Here is a 23169-nt window from a genome sequence, read left to right on the forward strand (position 1 = left end):
CAGCCTGCCGTGTGGTTGAAGGCGCGAGGGGACGTGGCTGGGCGGGACAGCAAGAGGCTGGATCGGAGCTGGGTTGCGCCTGAACGCTCTCTGCCCCCGCCCCTCTGTTCCCCCGTGCTGCGTTCAATGGTATCGCCCGGCTGCCGACCGCAGCGCAGCCCGCCCGGAGCGGGAGGGGCTGCTGCTCGGTAGCAGGTTGGGTCGGTTTTTTTTCTCTCCTTCCCGTTGCCATAGTGACTGCGGGCCGGGCCGCGACACCGCGACACGTCGCCGCCGTCGGCACAGCCACAGCCCGGCGGGTCTGCGGGGCGCTGTCAGGTACCGGCGGTGCGTGGGGGTGGGAGGGAGCGGCGCGGGGCTCCTGCCGCGGTCACCTGCGGGTCGGCGGGCGGTGCGGTGCGGTGCCTCCCGCCGCTGGGGAGCTTCCTGACTGCACGTAAAGGTCGCTGTCTGGTGCCGTGTGTGGATTTTGGCGTTGTTGCGGGCTTGCTTTGCTCTAATCAGCACGGATGCTCAGCCCTGCTCACGGCAGGGGGTTGGAACGGCTTCTAACGCAGTCCAGCAGTCCGGTGATTCGGGCATGTGAAGGAGATGAGGGAAACGGGGCTTTTTGCATCTTTATTGTGGTGGGTTAAAAAATACCACAAAAACAGGCAAGCAAAAACACGGCCTTGCCATTAACTTAGGGTCAATCATAGAATCATAGGCCCGTTTGAGTTGGAAGGGGCCCTTAAAGGTTATCTGGTCCGACTCCTCCGCAATGTACAGGGATGTCTACAGGTACACCATCATTTATGTTTGTATGTTTTTATCACAGAGATGTATCTAAGCTGAACAGCATCAGGTATTGTGTTAGCAGTGGCTGAGCCCTGCTGAATCCTGCTATTAAAGAGCTCAAAAGTAGCTTAAACATGCCTTTGGAATCATTTCTCACTTTGGGTCCATCTGCATTTTTCTGTTTCTGAGTTTCCTACCAGAACCCTCTCTCAATATAGTTATTGTTTCCTGTTTAAGGATAATACACAGTTCAGGTTTTCTTCTGGTGTTGTTATTAGTGTTTTTTTTTTTTTTTCTTAAGAACACGGAAGACTGCTTTGACTTATTTTTGTGACTTAAAAGCAGGAAATTGAATGCAGACATTTTTCAGAAACATGATAAAATGTTACTATAGGACTATACTCACTTTCCTGTGTCAGTGAGACAGCATGAATTGACCTAAGCCTGGCATTCTGAAACCTAAGCATGTGTCTAGGTGCTTATTTTGATATTAGCCAGCAGAACTGTTATAGCTGGTACAGGAGTGCAGATAAAATTTCTTGTATGCACAGTGCACCCAAGCCCATTTCCCATTGTTCTAAACCAGCTTTGGTTTGGTTGTGTTTTATCTGAACGTATTGCAGAACGTGAGGAAAGCACGTCTGGAAAACTTGTTTTTCTACTCTGCAAAAATATATGAATACATTGTGGTGAAGTAAAGGAAGACTTGGATACACGGCTTGACTTTTGCGCAACACCTTGAGCCCTTTATGTCAGCGTTTCCTGCTGGCAATTAGACATGTTGAGTTCTGAGGAATCCTTCTTCTAAGGACTGGGAATCCCATTAAAGAGCCTCCTCTGAAGAGTCATATTTTGATACGAAATGTTTCACATTCCACTGCTACAGATAAGCCTGCAGAACACTGCACGATGATGAAAGCTACTCGTGTCTCTCTGCTTGTCAGCATTCTGCCTATTTGCAGTGAGACTTCATAGTTTCCTTTCTTACTGTGTGACAGATCTTTGTGCATGGAATTAAAACAAACGCAACAACAATAAAAAAAAATATTTCATAAACAGGGAACTGTGACTGCAAAGCCACTAAAACAGGTGGTGGAGAGTTGGAGTCATGCTTCCAAAGTTATTTTTAACTTCATTTTGCAACTTGATCATCTGACCACTTTACTGGGATGTCAGTGTTTCTATGTATCTATTGTTATTTATAATGTTTTAGGTTTACTAGAGCTTAAATGTCAATTATCTCTTTGTAACTATATATTTTAGTTTTACCAGGAAATTTCACCTTGCTATGAGAACTGAAGATGGACCCAGAGGAGCAGGAGTTACTTGGTGATTACAGATATAGGAATTATTCTTCAGCAATTGAGAAAGCTTTGAGAAACTTCGAATCATCAAGTGAATGGGCTGATCTTATATCTTCCCTTGGCAAACTCAATAAGGTACAGTGTCACAGGACTGTTTTTTCATCTGTTTGTTATCTTTTTATTTTTATTCACTGTAACTCACAGTGCTTAAAAAGAATTAAAAATCGGTTGAAAAATATTAGTTTATAAAAGAAGGGGTAATGGAAACAGCTAAATTAGTATCTGTTATACAAATATGAGAAATCCTGATAAAACTAGCAAAGGTTTTCTTCAAATGGTGTTTGTTCCCTTTATACAGATATGTCTAATTTAGATTTTGGTTTTAAACAGTCTCACAGTCCTTAAATACAACCTAGAATAGAATTTAACTGTGGTTAAATTCAACCTGGAATAGTTGAATAAGGCTTTATGTGGGACAAGAAGTTGCAGATTCTACTATAGCTAGCAAGTAAAAAATTATATTTAAAGAACACGTTTACTTGACCACGTCCTCATATTTAGGGAAATAACTGATTTGGTGCTCATGGTGGTTTGTTTTGTGTGACCATGGAAAATATGGGAGGGGAAAAAAAAAAAAAAAAAGTCTTATATGGGAAAACACCTAGGAAATGTTTTCTCCTCTTGCTCGAGAAAGAAGGAGAATGTTATTTGTGTCCCATTTGGTCTGTTTTTACATAGTGCTCTTCCTGAGTGTACATGGCGTGTGAGTAGTTGCATCATCAAGTAGATAGGAATGGGAGGAGGCAAGCTCTTGCAGAATTCATAAGGAAATGTGTTGTTACCAGATGTGTGTCACATGACTTTGCTGTTGTTGCTAAACCATAATGCTACACAGGTTTCAAAGGCAAGGAGAATCGAAGTGAAAGGTTTTCTAAAGGGCAGTCACCTTTTTTCCTTCTCAACAGAAGGAAGCTGCATATTGCTTTGTTAATAGGAATTGCACGTTTCTGCCTACACTATTTCTCCCTTTATTCTTGTTGAGGACAGTCATAAGGAGAATGAAAGGCCTTCAGAATGCTTCTCTTGAAAGGAAAAATCAGAATTTAAATGAGATTGCATACCTATGGCAGAAAGTAGGCTTTGATCTTTTATCTGAATCTAGGTGAATACATTGCATCTGACTAACACCTAGCTGAAACTCCTGTGCAGGGTACATGATTGCCAAAATGTATGGCAGCATAGTGGGAAACAAACAGGAAGGTTTTTTGCTGTTACATCAGTCCATCTGCTGTGGTATTTTGTGGACTTAATCGTATTAGGAGCATAGGAATTGGTAGAACAGTATTCATCCCTAGTGTTCGTCTGCTTCTGTCTGTTATCTGAAAAGAGGGGTGATAACAGAAAAGTCAGGGGAGTGTGCCACAAAAAGGAAGACTGTGAAATAAGATATCAGTAGCTATTTGCTTAACTCCTGTCATATCTCATTTTTTCTATACCATAAAACAAAAATATTGTTGGGGAACTCTTTTTATGGTGTGATTTTAACATAAAAAGCCTAATTTATTCTACAGACAGTTTCTGATAATCCAAGAATGAATGAATGAGCAGGGAATGAGTGGGTGGAAGGAAGGAGATCAACATTATCTTAATGACAGAAACGTCTGTAAAAATACAGATTATTTTACACAGCAAAGAATTATATTCAGGAATGTCAGTAACAGTGATGCCTATTACTAAGCAAACATGAAAATGCTGAGAAAGGGAGAGAGAGCAAAGAGAAGGAGTCAAGGAAGGACTTTTCATGCTTTTGGTATTGCTTGGGAGATCTTAAGCATGTGCTACAAAAGGATCTTTGTATTGTTGACTTGAATTGTGAGTGCTCTTGCTTACATACTTGTAATACTTTCTGAGGCTTTTTCTTCTGTAGGTAGAGTACCGGGTTTTGTAATACTTGTGCTACTGAGTCTCACAGGTTAATACCCACGCCCTTATTTCCATAGAATTTCAGTGGAATTACCCTTTCAATACAAGGGCTGGAGGAATTGGCATGGGGCTCCTCCTATTTAAAGATGAAAGATAAAGGATGGAGGAAGCTGATACAAATGCCTTTGGCCATGGCTAAAACAAGTGGCCTTGGAGCTCTTGCTGCTCTTATTGCTGGTGAAAAAGAGACAGTTTTACTACTTCTTGCTAATATTAAATCCCTACCAAGTTTACACTGAATATTATTTTTAACAATTTCTTTGTTGCTTCCGTGGTTCTCTTTTTCATGGCGACTTGTAGTACCACAGAAGCAGAGAAAAACTTCCTGACATCAGTCTGAATGATCAGCTAAAATGGTCTGTCTGGAGATCTCAAAAGACAGTTTCGTCACTTAAGGGAGACAAACCTTATCTAACTTTTGATGTCTTCAGTGTGGACATCTTTACTTTGAATCACTTTTAAGCAGGGAGAGAAATAAGGTTAAAGGTTTTAATTAGTTAGATGTGACTCACCTCTTGCTATTTAAAGTAGATCAGAAGAATCCTGTCCTAAAATTGCTTATGTTCCCTACTGGCTTTGTAGGAAGCCTGGAGTGAGTTACTACCATACTGCCCATGTTTTTTTAGGTGACCTAGACTTCTAAGATGAGGTAAGATGAATCCCCTGCAGTGCTCTGAACAGAACTGCAGGTACCAGGTGTGAGTATGAGTGAAAACAAAGGCTAGCACTGGCAGAAGTTGCTAACTTACACTACATCAGATATTTGTTTTTTCATTTTACAGTGTGTTACACATCATGATGATGGATCCTATCTCTAGTTACATAAACCAATCATTTAGTAGCTGCAGCGTGGGCTGCTCCATGCTTCAAGAAGTAGGATTACCATCTTCTTGTTTCTCTTAATGGATACAGCCTTGAAGTGTCTTTTAATTATTTTTGGAAATTTGCATACATTCGCTATCAGGAGAACACTGTTTTGTGGCTAAGGTTTTCAGATCTTCAGTACAGATTGCTGCATCCGGGATTGTTTGAGTGCCAAAAAGTGATGCTGCTATTGGAGATCTTGACAGCTTGTTCCAATGCTGTAATAGGATACAACTTTATACAACTCTGCAAAGTCACTCTGATAGAAGAAATTTTTAGGTTCTCCTCCCCCGCCCCTTTTTTATTTTTATACCTAGAAATAGATGGCAATTCAGCATATGCAGGCATGCCTTGTTTCACATTTAAAATGCTTGTAGCAATCTGTTCAGAGTTTAAACAAATTAGAAGGAAAAGGGAAAGAAAGAACAAAAATCATTGCTGCTGCACAGCTGGCCTTTGTTTCAGCAGTAACATTCAGTGCAACACTATGTTCTTGAGGGGAGAGAAAGATTCTTCCGAAACACAGATTTTTGTCAGCAGAGCCCTTAATGATGCCAGTTAGTTGTATGAGAACTGTGACTGCCATGTCTTTATGACAGCTGTTTGCTGAGTTACAAACACAAACACCACTTGCCTTCTGTTGAAGGGAAGCCCTGCCTTCTAATGGCTTTATGGAACTTCACCGCACCCAGTGCTCAAATGCAGTGTGCAGAACTGGGGATATGTCTCCTTCTTTTGATATGACTTGAGTTCCCAGTTTTCTCATTACCAGCTTTGAACTTCCTGCTGCTGTTTTTATGGAAGCTGAAGCTCTGTTATGAATTTCTCTCAAACTTATCTGGAAAATGAATCAGTGGAAAATGAACTTATAGGCTGGCCTTCTCCTTCACTCCTTCCAACCACTGTTGACTTAAATAAGAGTTAGCAGATTTCCTGGTTGAATATACATGCTGCATTTTTTTTTTCTGAAATTCTATTTATGGGAATATAAATATTTACTTGATTTGCTTGCTTTTCTTAATGTCTAGGCAAACTGATACTGTAGTGCTATAAAGCAGTGTAGGCCTTAACCAGTAACTGTGGAAATAGAAATATTCCTGCATGTGTGCCTGTGTTTGTTTTGTGTTTTCAGTCACGTGTACATACACTATAAAGCCACGTGTATACACTATAAAGAGCAGATAGTCTTCTCTTCTGCCCTTTATAGCTCATGTTCAAAGAAGCATCCTTATGCGTTAGAAGATGTTTTATGTTTATAATGTAACTCTTCAGCTATCATAGTTGCTCGTGTGTAGGAAAGCTGGAGAAAAGGAGAAAACGTAGATCAGGGTGGGCTTCAGACCTTATGTAACTGAAGACCATCAAAATACACTCACAGGAATTAAAAAAGGAAAAGGGGCAGGGGGAATAATGTCAGTTCCCAATCCTGTGAGGACAGTTGTCTACCTGCTGTTTTCTATATAGTTAAGATTTTAGCAGATAGTATATTAAGATGGTATCTGTTTGATCCTAAACTCCGAAAATATTTACCGCTGGTGTATTATTTTTTTTTTTGTAGTCATCTTCTTTTATATTTACAGAGGGTGTGGGCAAATATATACCAACCAATATAAGCAGAATGTTTCAAAGTCCAGCTTTCAGACAGTCTTCAAAGCTGGTACAAGACAACATGTTAAAAAGCTAATTTTGCAAGTATGGCCCATTCATGTGTGAGATTATGCTGTACTCTTTAAATCTGGCTTTTAATACGAATTAAAATGCAAATCACATCATGGGGGAGGGAGGGAAGAAAGGAAATATAATGGCTCTGAATGGCATTTGTACTGTATGCATTTCTTTCTATTTACTGTTGTTAGGAACCCGCAGCCTTTTTCTTCTTCAGTGAAGTTTTTTTTTTACTAGAAACTCTTCACTGACAGCTAATCTCAGTTTAGGCAGGGCAGCAAATAGGAGAAATAATGCAGTGTAGTAGATTTTTAACTTCTCATGCCCACCTACTGTGAAGTTTTAAGTGATACACTGCACACACCTTTGAAGTAGGATGAGTTTTGTGTCTTCTTCTGAATGCTAATGTGAATATTCAGGATTCTCCATTGAAGCAAATGGTATGATCATTGATTTACTGTGTTTTTCTTGGAACTGGAGAAGCATGAGTTAGTTCCTTTGTCTACTGGGTTTTTGGTGTTTTTTTTTCAGGCATACTAGAATAACATAGAGTTTTAAAGGGTTACATGGGATAAGATCAAGACTTAGCCTTTGGGAGAGTCATGAATCTGCCTCATCCTGAAAACATCCCAAAAGGCAACCTGCAATAAAACACTTGTTTGTGTTAATAGTCGGTGATTAAAGGCCAAAGTGGCATTTACTTGCAACTTCTTTCTTTTAATTGTTGCTTTCTCAATTTTAGAAACTTAATAATTTGTATGTATATACTCATTTGCTTTAATGAAAAGAGCAACGTTTTCAAGAAAGGCAATGCAGTTTGGTTTTCCTGAGCCTTAGCCTATGTGCAATACTTAGTTGTTTCCTATCCTGAAGATCTTTTACTTATTCATTCATACAATGGCTATAGTTACTAAAGCATACTGAGTATAGCCACACAGGTTTACAAGCAACTTCAGAGATTTTATATGCGTACTTTGGTGGGAGGATTATTTGTTTATTTCAGCTATAAGAGCAATGTTAATTTATGAGGAAAGATAGTTATTTAATTCTTACACTATTCCCTGTCCTTAAAAGCTGAGGCACTTCACTTCTTGCTTTCCCACTTCCCTTGCAGATAGGATGAGAGTGTGCTCTCTTTGTCATTTGACTTCAATTTTCAGTCTCTATGGAAAGCAAGACCAGGCTTTCCTATGCTATTCATAACTGGTTTCATACTAAAACTCAATTGCAGAACTCTGAAGTGAAACAATCTCCATTTATCAGAGAAAAATCTTGAATGTGTTATTTAATTCCGTTTGCTAGTAGGAAACCTTTGAAGTACAGTCATATTATAAACGATATTTCACATTACAGATATTCATTCTGACCTGTTTTTTTCCCACAGGCTCTTCAGAGTAACCTGAAGTATTCTCTATTGCCAAGACGTCTGATCATCAGTAAAAGATTATCTCAGTGTTTGCATCCAGCACTTCCTAGTGGAGTACATTTAAAGGCACTAGAAACCTATGAAATAATCTTTAAAATAATTGGGACAAAATGGCTTGCCAAAGACTTGTTCTTGTACAGGTAAACTTCTCTTTAAAAGCTTATGCATTTCACAGTCTACTTTAATTAATATTTTTTTTAATTTTTTTTCAGTTCTGGTTTGTTTCCTCTGCTGGCAAATGCAGCAATGTCAGTGAGGCCTGTTCTCCTTGGTTTATATGAGAAATACTTTCTTCCTCTCCAAAAGTCCCTCCTGCCTGGTCTTCAAGCCTTTGTAATTGGACTGCTGCCTGGATTGGAAGAAGGGTCAGAAATCTATGACAGGTGAGAATTAATGTAAAAGTAATATACAGTATTTTGCTTTCTTATGGAATTCTGAAGAAATTTCTGATGGCTGGCTGGCTGTGGAAAGAGAAAGTTTGTTAAAGGGCTTCTTCTAAGGGCAGAAGAATGATGATTCCCTGAAAGCTGCAATAAATAGCTTTGAAGTAGAAAAAAACCTTTCTCCATCTATTTTCATCTCAGGAGGAGGAAGGGAGAAGAGAAAAAGGAGGGACGAAAATCGATATATTGAAGGAAGAGAATGAAAAAGCATTTTTAAATGCTTTTCCAAATTTCTGAATAATTGACCTGTCTTCCCAAACTGCTGCTCTGTAAGGAAATTCTATTTAAATATATGTTGTGGCAGAAGAGAGCAGCTGCATTCTCTCTTCTTTCCAATCTCTCTACGTCAGATACTTAGCCTCAGTTTCTGAAAGCAGAAGCAAGAGGCAACCCTTTCAGCATCTGTTGTGGAAGAGCTGTCTTACTCATTCCCTGGGGCCTCAGACAGTAATGGCAATGATGTTTGGTACGATAAAGTCAGGATCAGGGAGTGTGCTAAGAAGAGCAGCTCAGCACCCACTTGTGTAATGGTTTTACTTCAGTTACCAAAACTGTTTTGTAAGAGCTCAGCTACTGTAGATTTCAAACAAATGTTTCTTTGCTTAAACTTTTATAGTGTATTTCCATCTGTATTTACAGTCTGCATACGTTGGCTGTTCTCACTGTTCTTTTTTGAATGCTAAGTTATATATAATATGGTTAGTAAAATAGTTGTAGATCTAATGTCTCAACAACAAGTGTTAGATTGATTCAGTCACTGAAGCATGTAAGAATAGGTCACGTGTATTTGCAGATTGGTAGTATTCAGTTGACAATTGCAGAGCATCTTATCTGTAGACATGTGTCTACCTCATACAGTTTGCTGTAGAAGGATGCATTTTATTATATGATTTTTCCAGACAGGTTTACAGGACACAGTGATGTGTAGCTTTCTTCTTTCCAACAGCACTAGCTGCTGGGAAGTAAGGGAATCCTTTGAAACTAAATATTCTATCCATCTCAAGACTTAATGAGATTCAGCTTATTTTGAAACTGCCTATAGCTAATGCCTATCTAGTGAATCACTGCTAACTGCAGATTAGTTCCAAGATCCAGCTTCTGTTTTTATACCTTGTTTTCCCTGTTTTTGACGTGCAAGGTGAAAACAATGCCAGACAGAAGTTGCTCATATATTTCACTGTGAAAGATTTATGCTGAAATTTAATGTCATTTTACAAAACACACAAATCACGTAAAAATATTTTTCTTTAGTTTCCTTGTGGTAATGATTCTGGTACAATAAAGATAGGCAAGATTTCTTGTTGGAAGCTGTGCTGGATTAATTTTAAACTCAGCTTTGTGAGAGACGTAGATGCTGTATCCTTCTAATGCTTAAACACACACATGCAGAAAAAAAAAATGTCTTGAAGGGTACTTTATGAGGAAATGGATAAAGAACATTGGGTTTGGTGTCTTTTTTTTTTTTCCCTCTCTTCTGTACTGGACTTCTCCCTTCTCACTCACTTCTGCATTCCTAATGTGAGGTTTCTGTACCACAGTACTGACAGAGTTGCCAAAACAGAGAATGTGCCTGAAGTCATGGGATCTCCAATGTGATTGCCTTTTATTAAATTTTAGTGTTCCAGTTCTATGTGCAGTAACTGTTATTTTCTCTCATGTTTTGCTTGTTCAAGACTTAAAAATTGACCCTGTTGATTTTTAAGTATGAATATATGGGATATCTTCCAATACCTAGACTGGCAAAATCAGCTTTCACAGCCTGCCATCAGCTTAAAGTATTTCCAGCTCAGCATCAGGCACATCTCATAGTCAATATTTTGCAATTAGAGCTACTGCAGTAGTTTGGTCAGAGCTTAGTGTTGGCAGATAATTGCATGCTATGGAAACTTCCCCTGTAGAGAAACTGTTTCAGTGAATGTGCACAATGACAAAGGCTTGAAAGTTGTTTGTTTATTTTGTTGTTTTGTCGTTGTTTGTTCTGCTTTTGTTGCCTGATTGCTTTTCTTTTGTTTGTTCTTTGTGCAATCACACAGTGGCCATCTTTCTGTAGAAAGGGACAATGCTGATAATACAAAAATGGAGAAAATAAATGAATTCTGTGACCTACAATACTAACTCTGTATAATTGCCTTTTTATGGTGTAAAACTATAGGAACAGAAATCTTTGCTCACATCAAATATTCTTTCTTACAGAACAGATGCTTTGCTTGTGAAGCTCTCCTTATTAATGGGCAAAGAAGTTTTCTATGGAGCACTCTGGGGCAGTGTTCTGGTCAGCCCGTCCATTAGGCTGCCTGCTTCTCTTTTTGTTGTCAGCCATATCAACAGAGAGCTGTCTGGAAAACAGCAGAAGTACATGCTTGGCACCGATTATAAGCTTACAGTAAGTTCATTATGCTTCTTGTGGAGCAGTCTTACCTACCATAATGGCAGCATGCTAGCAAGTTGTATCTTCTCTGTATTGGATTAGAACATCTCTTAAGAGTGAGAAAAAGAGAGGCTGAAAGGTCTGTACTTCAGAATTGCATTATTAGGCAGTTCCTTCATGGGAACATCTTACCTGAAATGTACCAGAGAATCTCCCATACATACTTTGTTCAGTTTGCAAAATGCAAATCTTCTGAATTTTCTGCACTTTTTGATAGTCAGTATTGTATACAACCTTTAGAAGACTGACTCAAGAGATAAACGTGACACCTTGTCTCTGCTTGTTCTGAATTACACCTTGTATACTATGAATACCTTACATACCATTTTTAATGTAGATTTCTCAAATGTTTACAATCCTAGAAGACAATCTGAGATTTAATGCCTTTTTATTTTTTCAGTAAAATAGGAAACGTCAGTAGGTAGTAATTGATGTTGAAGTGATGCAATTACTGTAAAGTCAGCTGAAGTACTTAACATTGGCATTTTAGTAGACTTCACTTTCTGTCTGATAGTTAGTGGTACCATGTTGTGACATTCTGTACTGTTACAAAACCAGGTATTTTGTAAGTTTTAACAATATTTTAACAGTATTCTGCAAAACTTTTGGCTTGGCTCTTTTTGGAGGGCAAGTAAATGGGTGAATGATTATCCTCTCATATAAAATAATATTGATCATATTTAATCAAGTTTGTTTTTTTTCTTTCTCCTCATGATGGTATTTTAGGTATGATCATGAAGTAAAACACCATTGTGCTTTCTTGTTGTTTCACAGATCAAGTCTTTGTGTGTATCAGTACTGGATTCAAATGTCCTTGTGCAAAGAAACACTCTAGAAGTGATTCTTTTCTTCTTTCCATTTGATACAGCTTTGGTAAGAGGACTACTTTAGTATTGTCATATGTGCACTTTGTGCAGGGAGATAGTTACTGTGAAACCAGTCCAGCTGCCACCTCTGTTATCACTAAATGTCTCACCTTTGTACCTTCAAAACCTATAAACAGATTTTGCAGTTTCTTACTCCTCCATCTATGTATTCATACTCCATACAGCTAACTAAGTTCTACATCAAAATGCTTCAAATGAAGCTGTGCTTTGATTTAAGTGCCGTGATATCTGGAATGTGCTTGAAGTGTTTAGGCTGGGAAGCTGCACAGAGAAAAATATAGAACATTTGGAATTGTCTGTGTTAAACGAAGATAACTTCTGTGAATAACTAGAGAAACAAATAATACTTGAAATATTAGCTGTCCCCCCATCATTTTCCAGCTTGCCTTGTTGTGCAGTAATTTGAAGGTACCAAATAATTTTAAGTCTTAAGATGCAATGCAATGAAGTCTTCAGTATTATTAGCTTAACAATGTTAGCTCTGTACTATAAATAGGAAAATAATCACATATAAAATCACAACTGTGTCAGGTTCTCTTTCCTGAAATTTTTAGTAAACAAAATATTTTGTCATTGATGGTTCATTATCCCTCTTTTTTTCCCTCTCCCAAAACACTAATAGTACCAGTTTTAAAACAAATACAAAACCCTCATTACCAGTTTGACTTGTTTCAGTGTTCGTAAACAACTAAGCTGTCTTTTTTTGCCCTAGGACTACAATGAAAATGCTATTCTACTGCGCAGGACTGATCTAGTCTATGTTCTGTCAGCAGCTACGCAAACATTGTTGAGGAGAGACATGTCACTCAATAGAAGATTATATGCATGGTTGCTAGGTATGGTACAATATACAGCAATATTCAATATTCCAAGTACCTAAAAGAAAACTGTTTCAGTGCTTAAAAATATAATACGCTTTTTCAGCAGCTGATGAATGATGATTAAAGAAAATGTTGTTCTGCTTGCATTTACAAAGTACCCGTTTGTCAAATGAATGCTTGATTTTTATTAAACGGGTTTTCTTTTCAGAGGTTGAATTCATTTCACTGTCCTGAATCACTGGGCATCTGATGAGTTATTTATGATTCCCTTCACAGTTCACCCCAGAGTCATCTGAAGGGAACAGAGTGCCATTTTAACCTTGCTCTTCTGGAAGTAATAGCCTATTAAAGATTCCTGCGTAGCCTTAATAGTCAAGGAAGGAGCTATAACTGAGCTGTGGCTTTTCCCAGTCTGCCTCTTTTTATGTGCCAGAGGAGACTGAAAGTGATAAGGACAAGAGTTGCAGCTGTGTAATTGCATGAAGACTGCCTGTGATGACCCCGTATCTAGACCTGACCTTGGTTTTGATTTGTTTGAAGTTCAGTATAGTACACCTGGATGTCTCAAACTGTGTAACACATAAGCTGTCCTTGGGCACCTTATGTGTTAGTTTCAAGGAAAGTGTTAAAATTATGAAGATAAAAAATGCAGTGTAGTTTCAATACTTTTATAAACAAGGTGTGTGTAGTTCCCTGTAGTGTACGTAGTGCTCTGTAATGTAGTGTTTCTCTGTACTTGTTAGGCCTCTGTTTGTCTTGTAGGCTCTGATATCAAAGGGGGTACTTTTGCTCCAGAGTCAACAACTTCTGAAGACCATGCTATTTATTTTTTTGGAAAATACTCTAGAGATCTTTTAGTTGAGGTTGGTATTCATTCTATACAGATATTTTTATGATCCTTTTAAATTTTAGCACAAACTGTGTCTGTGGTTCACTGCATCACTTCATATGTCCTTCAGAGCTTTCTATCCCTAACTATAGCATTCCCTCTGTGTTATATTCTTCGATCTGAATGCCTTCTGTGCTATATTTGTCCCAACATTATATGTGCTTACAAATACAAATGGAATCTAATGGAAATTATTAAAAATGCCTCCCTGAATAAGATGATGTCCTCAACTTGTCTACCCTATGTAGAAAATTGGAGTTCAGTTTAGATGATACTACACAAAATAAAACTCAGGAATCGTAGAATCACAGAATGGTTTGGGTTGGAATGGTCACTTAAGATCATTAGTTCCAACCCCCTGCTGTGGGTAGGGACACCCCCCTCTAGACCAGGTTGCTCAAACCCCATCCACTCTGGCTTTGGAAGACCAACTGTTAATAGAATGGAAATCTCTCTTCTAGGTATAACGTTTTGATTCTTTCCTTTTTACTAGAGCTTGGCTGAAATTTTACATCAGAAATTCTCTGAATCTGATACAGAGGAACAGCATCAAGCTTATCTGAAACCTTTCCGCATCCTTATCAGTCTCCTTGATAAACCTGAAATAGGTAATGTTACCTGTCACTCCTGTTGTGACTGTTAAAATTGTTGTGATTTTTTGTTTATCAGCTTTGGAAGTAGGACTCGGGACAGCACTATGCACATTTCTTCTGAATTCTGATTGTATGTCTTTTGTGTGTATTGCTGTACAGGGGGACTGTTTTACTTGCCTTAAAACTGGTTAAGAACTGTGCTTTAAAGCAAAAAACATCCAGGTTATTTCTGGCCTTTCTGCAGAGCACTACGTCCTGTAATTATCACAAGGAGAACCCTCCACTGTGCTCAGAACTGCAGTCAGAGTCCAGTTCAAAAGAACCACTACTATCCTAACTTCAGTATTCTGCTCTATTCATTCCCTGGAGCTTAATCTCTCAGGTGTAATGTCAGACATCTCTACTTTCTGTCTTGTAAGGAGCTTCTATCTGAAAAACTGCGAGTACTACTTTTTCCTGGATTTGTTGACCTGGCTGCTCGCAGGTCTTTCTATAGGCCTGCATCACTCTGACTGCACTGTTTTTCCTAACAATTTAGTCCCCCAGGCAGCTTGTTTACAGTGCTACTGCTGCCAGAATGGGCAGTACCATTTACCTGCAGCTGCTCCAGCTGCAAATAACCTCCTCTGGGTGAGAGATGGAGGTGCCTCTGTCAGTGGCACTGTGTGCTTGCACTGGCCTGCTGCTGTTGTGGGAGCTATAGTCTGAGGCTCTGTGACTGGGCTTTGAAGAATTTCCTCCACTTCCTTGGTCACATGTCTATGCTGTTGTCTGCGTGAACTTCCCAGTTCTGCAAGGGTGAGACCCTGCCAGCCTGCCCTTCAAAGGTCAAGATTTTTCTGTGTCAAAAATAAAAAAATAAATAAAATGTAAGGGGCTTGACAGAATTTAGGTTTTCTGAGTATTCTTGTAAGAACCATGTACAGATAAGTCTTTGAAACTCTATTATGAGAATCTGATGGATATGGGAGGTTAACAGATAGTTTTTAGAAGCCAGTATAGTCTTAATGACTGACTATATTCCTCAGCATTCTAGGAGTTATTCTGGAGAAAGATGTTAGTGTTGACTAAGCCTGTAGTCTTTACCACAAATAAAACTCATATACTGAGACTAAACTCTTTAATTGTAGGCTTCTGTGTATTAAGATTATCCTTTTTCATGGGTCTGGAAAGTCCTCTTAAGCACAATCTCCCATTAAAGTATTATCAAAACATTGCCAGGACAAAGGAGAATCCTGTATTACTTCCCTTAATAGAAGCCGTTGTTAGTCTGTTTATCAAATGGTGCTTACATCTCCTTCAGCTGCTAATCTTTTCTAAGAATATCTGAAAAACAGTTGTGATTAAAGAATATTATATAAAACATTTTTATTTCCTGAAAACTATGTTGAAGGAAGAACAGGTGACTGAGGTTGTTGAATTAGTCACATACTTTATAATCTAATTTAGAAAGTGGATGACTGATAGTGGATGGCCTATTATATGTTTTATTTTGTTGACAGTCATTGTTAATCTGAACCACAAAAAAGGATTATTTAGTTGAGCTGCATGATATGGTTTACTCTTTCTGTTTCAGTCAGCACACAAATTATAACTTCTTGAGCCTTAAACCTATATAACTTTCACTTCCTTTTCAAATGAATTAAAAAAAAAAAGCAAAATAAAACAGCAAGAATCTTTGACCTTTTCTGCTACTTAGTTATGTAACTTTGTTTTTTCCTGTAGAAATGCTCATTGGAATGCTTTATATACTCTTTTTTAATAGTTTCATATTTGGGATACTGTACATATAAATTGTTCATCTTTATGCGCAATTTTACATAAAATAAAGGTGTGCTGACCCATGACAGTTGGGTGCAGATGACAGCACACACCTAACTTGTGGGTTCTTCTTAAAACTGTGTATAAAAAAGCATGTTATAGTTCTATTTGTCCAATTGAGCTTTCTCTATTACAATTATTTTCCCAGATTTTGTTCCTCAAAATTTAATCATGGCTACTATGCGGAACAAATATTGGAAAATTTGCTTGTTTTCCTCACTGTTATAGATATGGTGATTATTTCTGGCATGTGAACTGCAGGTTTGTGGTATGCTTATACCCACTTACAGTGACTGCAGTAGATGTGCCTTACTGAAATGTCTTAGATGTAATGTAGAATCAGTGCTATGGCTTTTCAAGTACCACTTTAAAAGTTCCTAAAAATGAAACACAGGGAATATTACTTGACTAAAATAAAAAACAATAATAATAATAATAATAAAAAAATCCATGTAAGTAGTTAATTTCATTTTAACTGAGTTGTTTCCCAAAATCTGATGTTTTAAAAAGCCACATAATCATTTTCTTCATACTTCAAAACTCACGTTGTTGTTGTTTTATTTAAATCTAGTTACTCCTAATTCAGGTTTATACAAGCTTGTAACTGAACTGCCTAGCAATGACTTTAATACAATTGCAGGATTTTTTTTTTTCTTAAATTGTAGGGCCTCAAGTTGTTGGGGACCTCTTCCTTGAAGTTATAAGAGCCTTTTATTCCTACTGCAAGGATGCACTTGGTTCTGATCTCAAACTTAGCTACAATCAAAGTGGCAATGTACTTGCAAGGTACAACTTTTCAATTATAAACTGAAACAGTTTCATATATATATTAAAGCCAAGTTAATAAAAACTAACCCAATTAAGCAAATTTTTGTTTCAAAAGCTAACTATCCTTCTATATAAAATACCAGATTTCTTGTGACTTCCCTAACATTTTCCACACGCGCGCTTGACTTCTTTGATTAGAAGAGAAGAAATTGAAGAACACTGCTTATCATTGGCGGTGATTAAGTTCATTAAAGTTTGATTTCTTTCATCTTGGAAGATACTCAAAGTTTAGCTGTTCTAGAATTGCTTAGTCATTGGATTCAAGCAGTCAGTATCTCAGAGGAAAAATAAGTTTTTGCAGTACATCAGCTAATGCTGTAACATACATGCTCTTAAAATCTTTGCTGATATATTTTTCTCTTTTTTTTTTCTTTTTCCTTACATGCAGTGCAATCAAAGAGAACAAAAATGCTTCAGAAATTGTCAAAACAGTCAATGTGTTGATTACCTCCTTAAGCACAGACTTTCTTTGGGATTACATGACTAAATGTTTTGAAGATTGTTTCAGGTATTTATGTTATCTAAAAATAGAGCACCCTCCCTCCCCAAAAATGGTGCATAACAGCTATCTATGTAAGATCATAAAGTTTATCAAAACATTTACATTCTGGTAGGGCCTCAGTACAGGTTAGATTCAGATAGGTATATGTGTTGCTTCCTGAAATAATTAAAGAATGCAAACAAATAATTGCATGCAAAAAAATAAAATAAAAAATAAAATAAAATAAGAAATTGTTTAATAACAGCTAGGACTGGGAAAGACTTAATAGGAGAAGTGGATAAGGAAAATGCTTTTGTCTTTTTTTGAAGATAAGTATATCCTTTTTTTTCTTTTTAAATGTAAGACAGAAGGTTACACTTAGTAAGAGTCTATAGAGATTTGATCTGAAAATTAGGAGCACTTGAGCATCTCGCATACATGCAGCAGTTTAGGTGGTTTTGATAGAATGCTTTCTGTTGCTGTATTAGAAATCTCTTTTTACTTTACTTTAGAAGGCCTAACTGTTCTGCTGAAAGTATTCCATTGTAACAAGAATTTTGACTGGAAAAAAGTTTTTAAAATGGTGTTTATTTCCATGCTAGAAAGAAATCCACACAGACAAGAGATCATCTTGAAAATGTTAGCATGCCTCCTACAATTTCAGAGCTCTGCACATTATTGGTGTTTCTTCTTGACGTGATTCCTTTGGTAAGGCAACCTGCAGTTAACTATTTTGATGTCTTTAGATGCCTAAGAACAAATAATTAGTATATTATGTATAATAGACGCAAGCAAGCATGCACATGTGCATCTATGACATGTTTGGCAAAGTATAGTTTCACGTGCTGACTTCTATATGGTTATCCTTGCTATTGCCTAGCAAAATAACTGTCATTTCAAATTATGGTAATCAGTGAAAGGAATGAGACTTCTTTGTCTCATAGTAGCTGGCAGACTCTACTCTTTTAGGGTACGGTTTTTATCATATAGAATGAAGGAAGAATAGCTCTGAAGCAGGTTTGTATAGATTACGTATTCATGAACTGATGTTATCAACGGTTAACCAGTGTTACTTCACAGTTAAATAATAATGTCTGATAGCTATTTTAAATGATGCTTATTTATTTTAGGAACTCTACTCTGAAGTGCAGACTCAGTATCTTCCCCAGATGCTCAGTTACATGGTGCAGTCTCTCCTGGAAAATGTGGAGGTATTAAGTTTGCCAGAACTCACTCATGCCTTAAAGACATGTTTTAAGGTGCTTAGCAAAGTGCAAATGCCTCCTTCTTATTTGGACATTGAGACGGGAAGTAGAAATGGGGTAAGTATTTCACAAGTACTTATCGATATGTAAAATTGATTGTGACAAGTCTTGTTTTTAAATACTGATTCTTTAATCTTAAATGTAGATGATGAACAGAAGCAATACAGATTTTCAAAACTTATTTTGTTCCCTTCCAGATTATTCATGTCCGGTGATTATTGTTCCATTTTGGACTTGTTTCAGTTATTTGTGAGAGTGAAGTAGTCTCCTCTGAAACAGAGGCTATGATCCTATGTATTAAGAAAAATGTGCTTTTAATAGTATTGAAGAGGCAGACAGCATCATGCAGTTCTTAAAGATGAGTTGACAAATCAAGCTCAGTATTACAGCTGGTTAGGTCTATAAGGCTTTTTGTTAATATTTTAGTTTAATACAATGTGGAATTACTTGGGTGCAGGAAACTATGATGGCAAATAAGGAACAGATGGTATGAAGCAGTCACACAAGCACAGCCTGAACGTTTTTCAGTAGAACACATAAATGCATTTGACTGAAAATAGTCAAGCATAAATAATACTGTTCCAGTTGTAAAGTGAATTTAAGGAAATATTTCCATTTGCTAAGCATCTGTAGAAGGGATCTGTTGATGTTTGAGTGAAAGTGTGAGGACTACACAAATATTTGTTATGTTTTAAATGCAGTTGAATCAAATTAATTATCAGTGACTAAATACTGTCACATTAATCATGTTAATGTTTCTGTTTTAGAGCCCGGTGAAAAAGGAAAATGTGGATGTAACCTTGGAGACTAAGTCAGAGCTGCAGGAGGAGGATGAGACTCCATTCCCTCCCCTGAAGTCAGAAGACAGTGGCATTGGTCTAAGTGCTTCCTCCCCAGAGCTCTCTCAGCACTTAGGAGTGCCAACTGTGACACTGGAGAGAGATGATGTCTGGAAAAAAGGGGGGAGCATTCAGAAGACTTTGCATTGCATCCAAGAGCTGGTTGCCAAGTTTTCCAGTAAATACATTTTTGGGGTGCAATTTCAAGAAGCAAATAATGAAAGCATCTCAGCAATTAATCTGAGTGGAAAAGAGAAAAAGGAGAATGGCTACAGATTATCTGAGAGTGCCAGCAAGAAAAAGATTGCAAAGCAAATCACTGTACCTCAGTTTAAACAAATGCTTTCAGAATTGTTCTCAGTTCGAGGGTCACCATTCAAGAACAAGAGTTCTAACCTTCTTTCTTCTGATTGCAACTCTGATAATAAAAAAGAAAAGGAGGAAGACTGGGACTTGGAACAAGTGATGCTTGTCTTGGGACCCCTTAGAGCTGACTGTAAGGAAGCTTTTGCTGCAGCTTGTCACCTTCTGTTGGATTGTACCACATTCCCAGTTTATCTTTCGGAGGAGGAAATGGAACAGTTGTATATCTCTTTGTTTCAGTTTCCTGGTAAGAAAAGATTTCTTTCATGGACAAGTTGTGCATTTGGGAATACAAATTACACTGTGAGCTCAGTTACTTGCAAGAGATGCAATCAGTAGGTAATGCCTTTTGACTGAGCTGAAGGCAAGTTGCCTACGAATTCAAGATTTACTACAACAGCGTATATTTTGTGTCTTGGGGATATGGGACAATTCTGCTCAAGCATTTTTAATGAATTTTTGAAGACTTTCACTACAAAACTTGTAGATGACAGAATGAGAATGTCTTCTGGCCTGGGGTGTTTTTGGCAGGTTTCAGAAGTTTCAACAGATCCATAAAAAAGAAGCACTAGAGGTTGTTGGACTAAATGAAAATTGGAGCCCATAATAAAAGGAAAACATCAATTTTCCTAACCTTAAAGTTCAAAGGAATTTGATTAAACTGACATATATTAAAAAAAAAAAAAAAACATGCATGATTGAAGGGCCTGTCCGTGCTAGGAATTTTCATTAGGTTTAGCGGCAGTTACTGGCTTGAAGACTTGGGTGAATGGAGAGGTGGGAAACTGAAATTTGTCTTTCACCTCAATACAGATTTCTGGTGTCTTCCTTAGTCTTCCTCAGCACAGCAGTGATATGCTTATCATTTACGTGGGTGAGCTCTCCTTGATGTAGATGCTTGCATATTTGCAGTGCCTTCCACTTGATTAAACAATTTAGCTGTACTGAGTGTACTTAGAAGGCTTCCTTACATACTTGTGTTTCTTTGGAATATTGTCCTAGGATTATTTAAGATTATTTTTGATACAATTTTCAACTGTGCAGCTTGGAGAAACAGTAAGGTTTAAAGGCAAAAGGATAGAGACCCTCTAATAATGAAGGTGTAGGCTGAATGCAGTACAGAAGTTGTCTGATTTGGGGAAGGAAAAGTATTCATTTTATTCTGGTGGTAAAGTAGTTAAAACATTTGTCTTTGAAGCTGGAGACGTGAATTCATACTTCAGGCTGTATCCAGTCAAGTCCTAATAAAACGTTATCTGATTATTCATGCAGCAGAGCTAAAAGTGGCTTGACATGCTGTTAGTTGTATCAGTTCCTTGTGTGCTTTATGGTTACTGAAATGATATGCCTCAATGCTGTTCCATGGAATCACTTTAGATCAGCAGACCTCTGTTGTTATCTCTGACAGTGACAGCTGAAAAATGGCAGCTGTAAAAACTAGTTGTGCCTAAGCAATCCAGAAAGCAGAAGTGCACTTGCTGTAGTAGGGAAAACGTACACTTTGTTTTGAAGAGAGCTCTTCTGAAGCAAGGGACATTATGATAGTATCACAGCTGAATCTGGGTAGTCATTTTTGTCTTGTGATCTTGTGAGCTAGATTGAAGAATAGTTGGAGGTAAGACTATAACCTTTGAGTAACCTAAACTTTTTTTCTCACTTGTCTTCTGCGGAGGTTGTGATGCCAGCTTCCCTCTGTGGCTGAAGTCCTTAATGACAATATGCTGCTGTGTGAATGACTGCTATGTTCAGAATGTGTCCATCTTCACGCTGCTGGAGGTGATCAACCATTCCCAGTCACTGGCGCTTGTGATAGAAGACCGAATGAAGCGGTACAAAGTCTCTGGCCACAACCCCTTCCTTGGGAAGCTGCAGATGGTCACGCTTCCTCCCATTGCTCCTGGAGTTCTAAAGATCATCTCAGAGAAAACGGATTTCTACCAGGTGTCGACCCTCTCTTTATTATTGCCCAACTGTAAATCCAAGATGGGGTGGGAAAGGAAGTAGTATCCATATGAATGTTTGAAGCAATATGTTTACTTCTGGTTTTGGATTGTTTGGGTTTTTTTTTTTTTTTTGACCTTCACATGCATTTGAAAGAAATTGTATTCTTACTTGTATATTTCACAATAAGATGTTCAAAAGTGACAGGCTATTTTTAAATTGCTGGTTGTTTGTATCCAAATTCTTGAGATGGAGATAAACTCGAAGAGCAGCTAATTTTCATTAGCTTAAGCGCTATACTTCAGAGAACTTAGATACCACTCAGATTTTTCAGCAAGAGTCAGTACTAGTGGGTAAATAATAATGCAAACATTCCTTCCTCCTTGTTTTGATTGCATCTATTTCAAAGATGCTTTCCTCATCTCAACCATTTGTTGGTATGAGAGTTCATTCCAAGCTCTTACTGTTCATTACTGCACTTCCAGCTGCTATGCCTGATGTGTGTGTGTGTTTTGACCCAGAAAATAGAAGCAGAAGTGCTTTCCTGAACTCTGGTGCACATCTACTTGAATTACCTACCCTCTAATAACAGAGTTGGAAAGTATATTCCTTTAGGTCTGAGTGTCTGACCTGAATTCTTGCTCTTTACTAAACTAAGATGATTTGGAAATATCTTTCAGCAACAGAATGCTTTTATGCAATAGAAAGCTTTGAAGTCGGTGAAGAAATGACATTCTTATTGCCTATTCATTTTATTTTATTTATTGTTGTTACTGTACCCTAGAGAGTAGCCTGCGTGCTCTGGAATCAGCTGAACAAAGAGACACGAGAACATCATATTGCCTGTGTGGAACTATTCTATAGGTTGCATTGCCTGGCACCATCAGCAAATATCTGTGAAGATATTATATGCCATGCACTTTTGGATCATGATAAAGTAGGTTTTGTATTCACTGAAGCCTGTTTGTCACTGTAGAGTTCTTCCAGTGCTTCCCAAACTGCATCCAGTTCCCTCCCACCCCATTGTCTTTGCTTCCATGGTCCCTCTGTCTCTCCACAGACCCTCTGTCCACTCCACTGCAATTCCTTGGGACTACTGTTTAATCCCTGAATACAAGCTGTATCAGTCAGTGCTGGAACATCCTTAGTTTTGGCCCAAATAATTTAGCATCTCAAAACTTGCAGTGTTTGTCGTTATTTCTAAAATGACCTAGCCCCACAATTGACTCTCAGTCCAACATTCTATTACTTTGTAAGTGCATGCCAGCATAATATTGACCCCGTGTCTACCTTAGTATTTAGTTCTCTTATTAAGTAAGCTGCATTTAAACAAAGCCAGTTCTTAATTACTTTACCTACCTGGTTTAATGGCAAAACAGTTCTGTAATGATTTAGTGTTTGTTTGTGAGAAATGTCTTGCACAACAAAGTTTACAACAGCCTTTTTCATTCTCCAGCATTGTTTTTGTATCTTTCTACTTGCAATTTGGAAACTTAAAAGTTTGGAAATATGTTAAAGCTTTTCAAACAAAATCACCAATAGTAAACAGTA

The 23169-nt window shown here is 37.8% G+C and overlaps 1 protein-coding gene across 5 annotated transcripts in view; it reads left to right on the forward strand.

Annotated features, from left to right (window-relative positions):
- DOP1B (DOP1 leucine zipper like protein B) overlaps positions 1-23169 on the forward strand; it is a 50955-nt gene that overhangs the window by 4938 nt on the left and 22848 nt on the right. For 3 of the 5 annotated variants that reach the window (XM_090122319.1, XM_090122313.1, XM_090122328.1), the window contains 15 exons: positions 2041-2216; positions 7978-8159; positions 8232-8402; positions 10656-10845; positions 11665-11763; positions 12490-12613; positions 13361-13461; positions 13981-14095; positions 16567-16687; positions 17118-17237; positions 17813-17918; positions 18341-18532; positions 19243-19924; positions 21350-21618; positions 22403-22555. In XM_090122319.1, the coding sequence (XP_089978445.1) occupies positions 2079-2216; positions 7978-8159; positions 8232-8402; positions 10656-10845; positions 11665-11763; positions 12490-12613; positions 13361-13461; positions 13981-14095; positions 16567-16687; positions 17118-17237; positions 17813-17918; positions 18341-18532; positions 19243-19924; positions 21350-21618; positions 22403-22555 (2763 nt within the window). In that variant the 5' untranslated portion in view covers positions 2041-2078. Of the gene's footprint in view, positions 1-10; positions 319-339; positions 1867-2040; positions 2217-7977; positions 8160-8231; positions 8403-10655; positions 10846-11664; positions 11764-12489; positions 12614-13360; positions 13462-13980; positions 14096-16566; positions 16688-17117; positions 17238-17812; positions 17919-18340; positions 18533-19242; positions 19925-21349; positions 21619-22402; positions 22556-23169 lie in introns of those variants that run through there. The other 2 variants (XM_031612466.2, XM_090122330.1) reach the window with 2 other exon arrangements.

Source organism: Phasianus colchicus, chromosome 1 (assembly GCF_987193195.1).
Source record: "Phasianus colchicus chromosome 1, bPhaCol1.hap1.1, whole genome shotgun sequence".
Taxonomy (NCBI): domain Eukaryota; kingdom Metazoa; phylum Chordata; class Aves; order Galliformes; family Phasianidae; genus Phasianus; species Phasianus colchicus.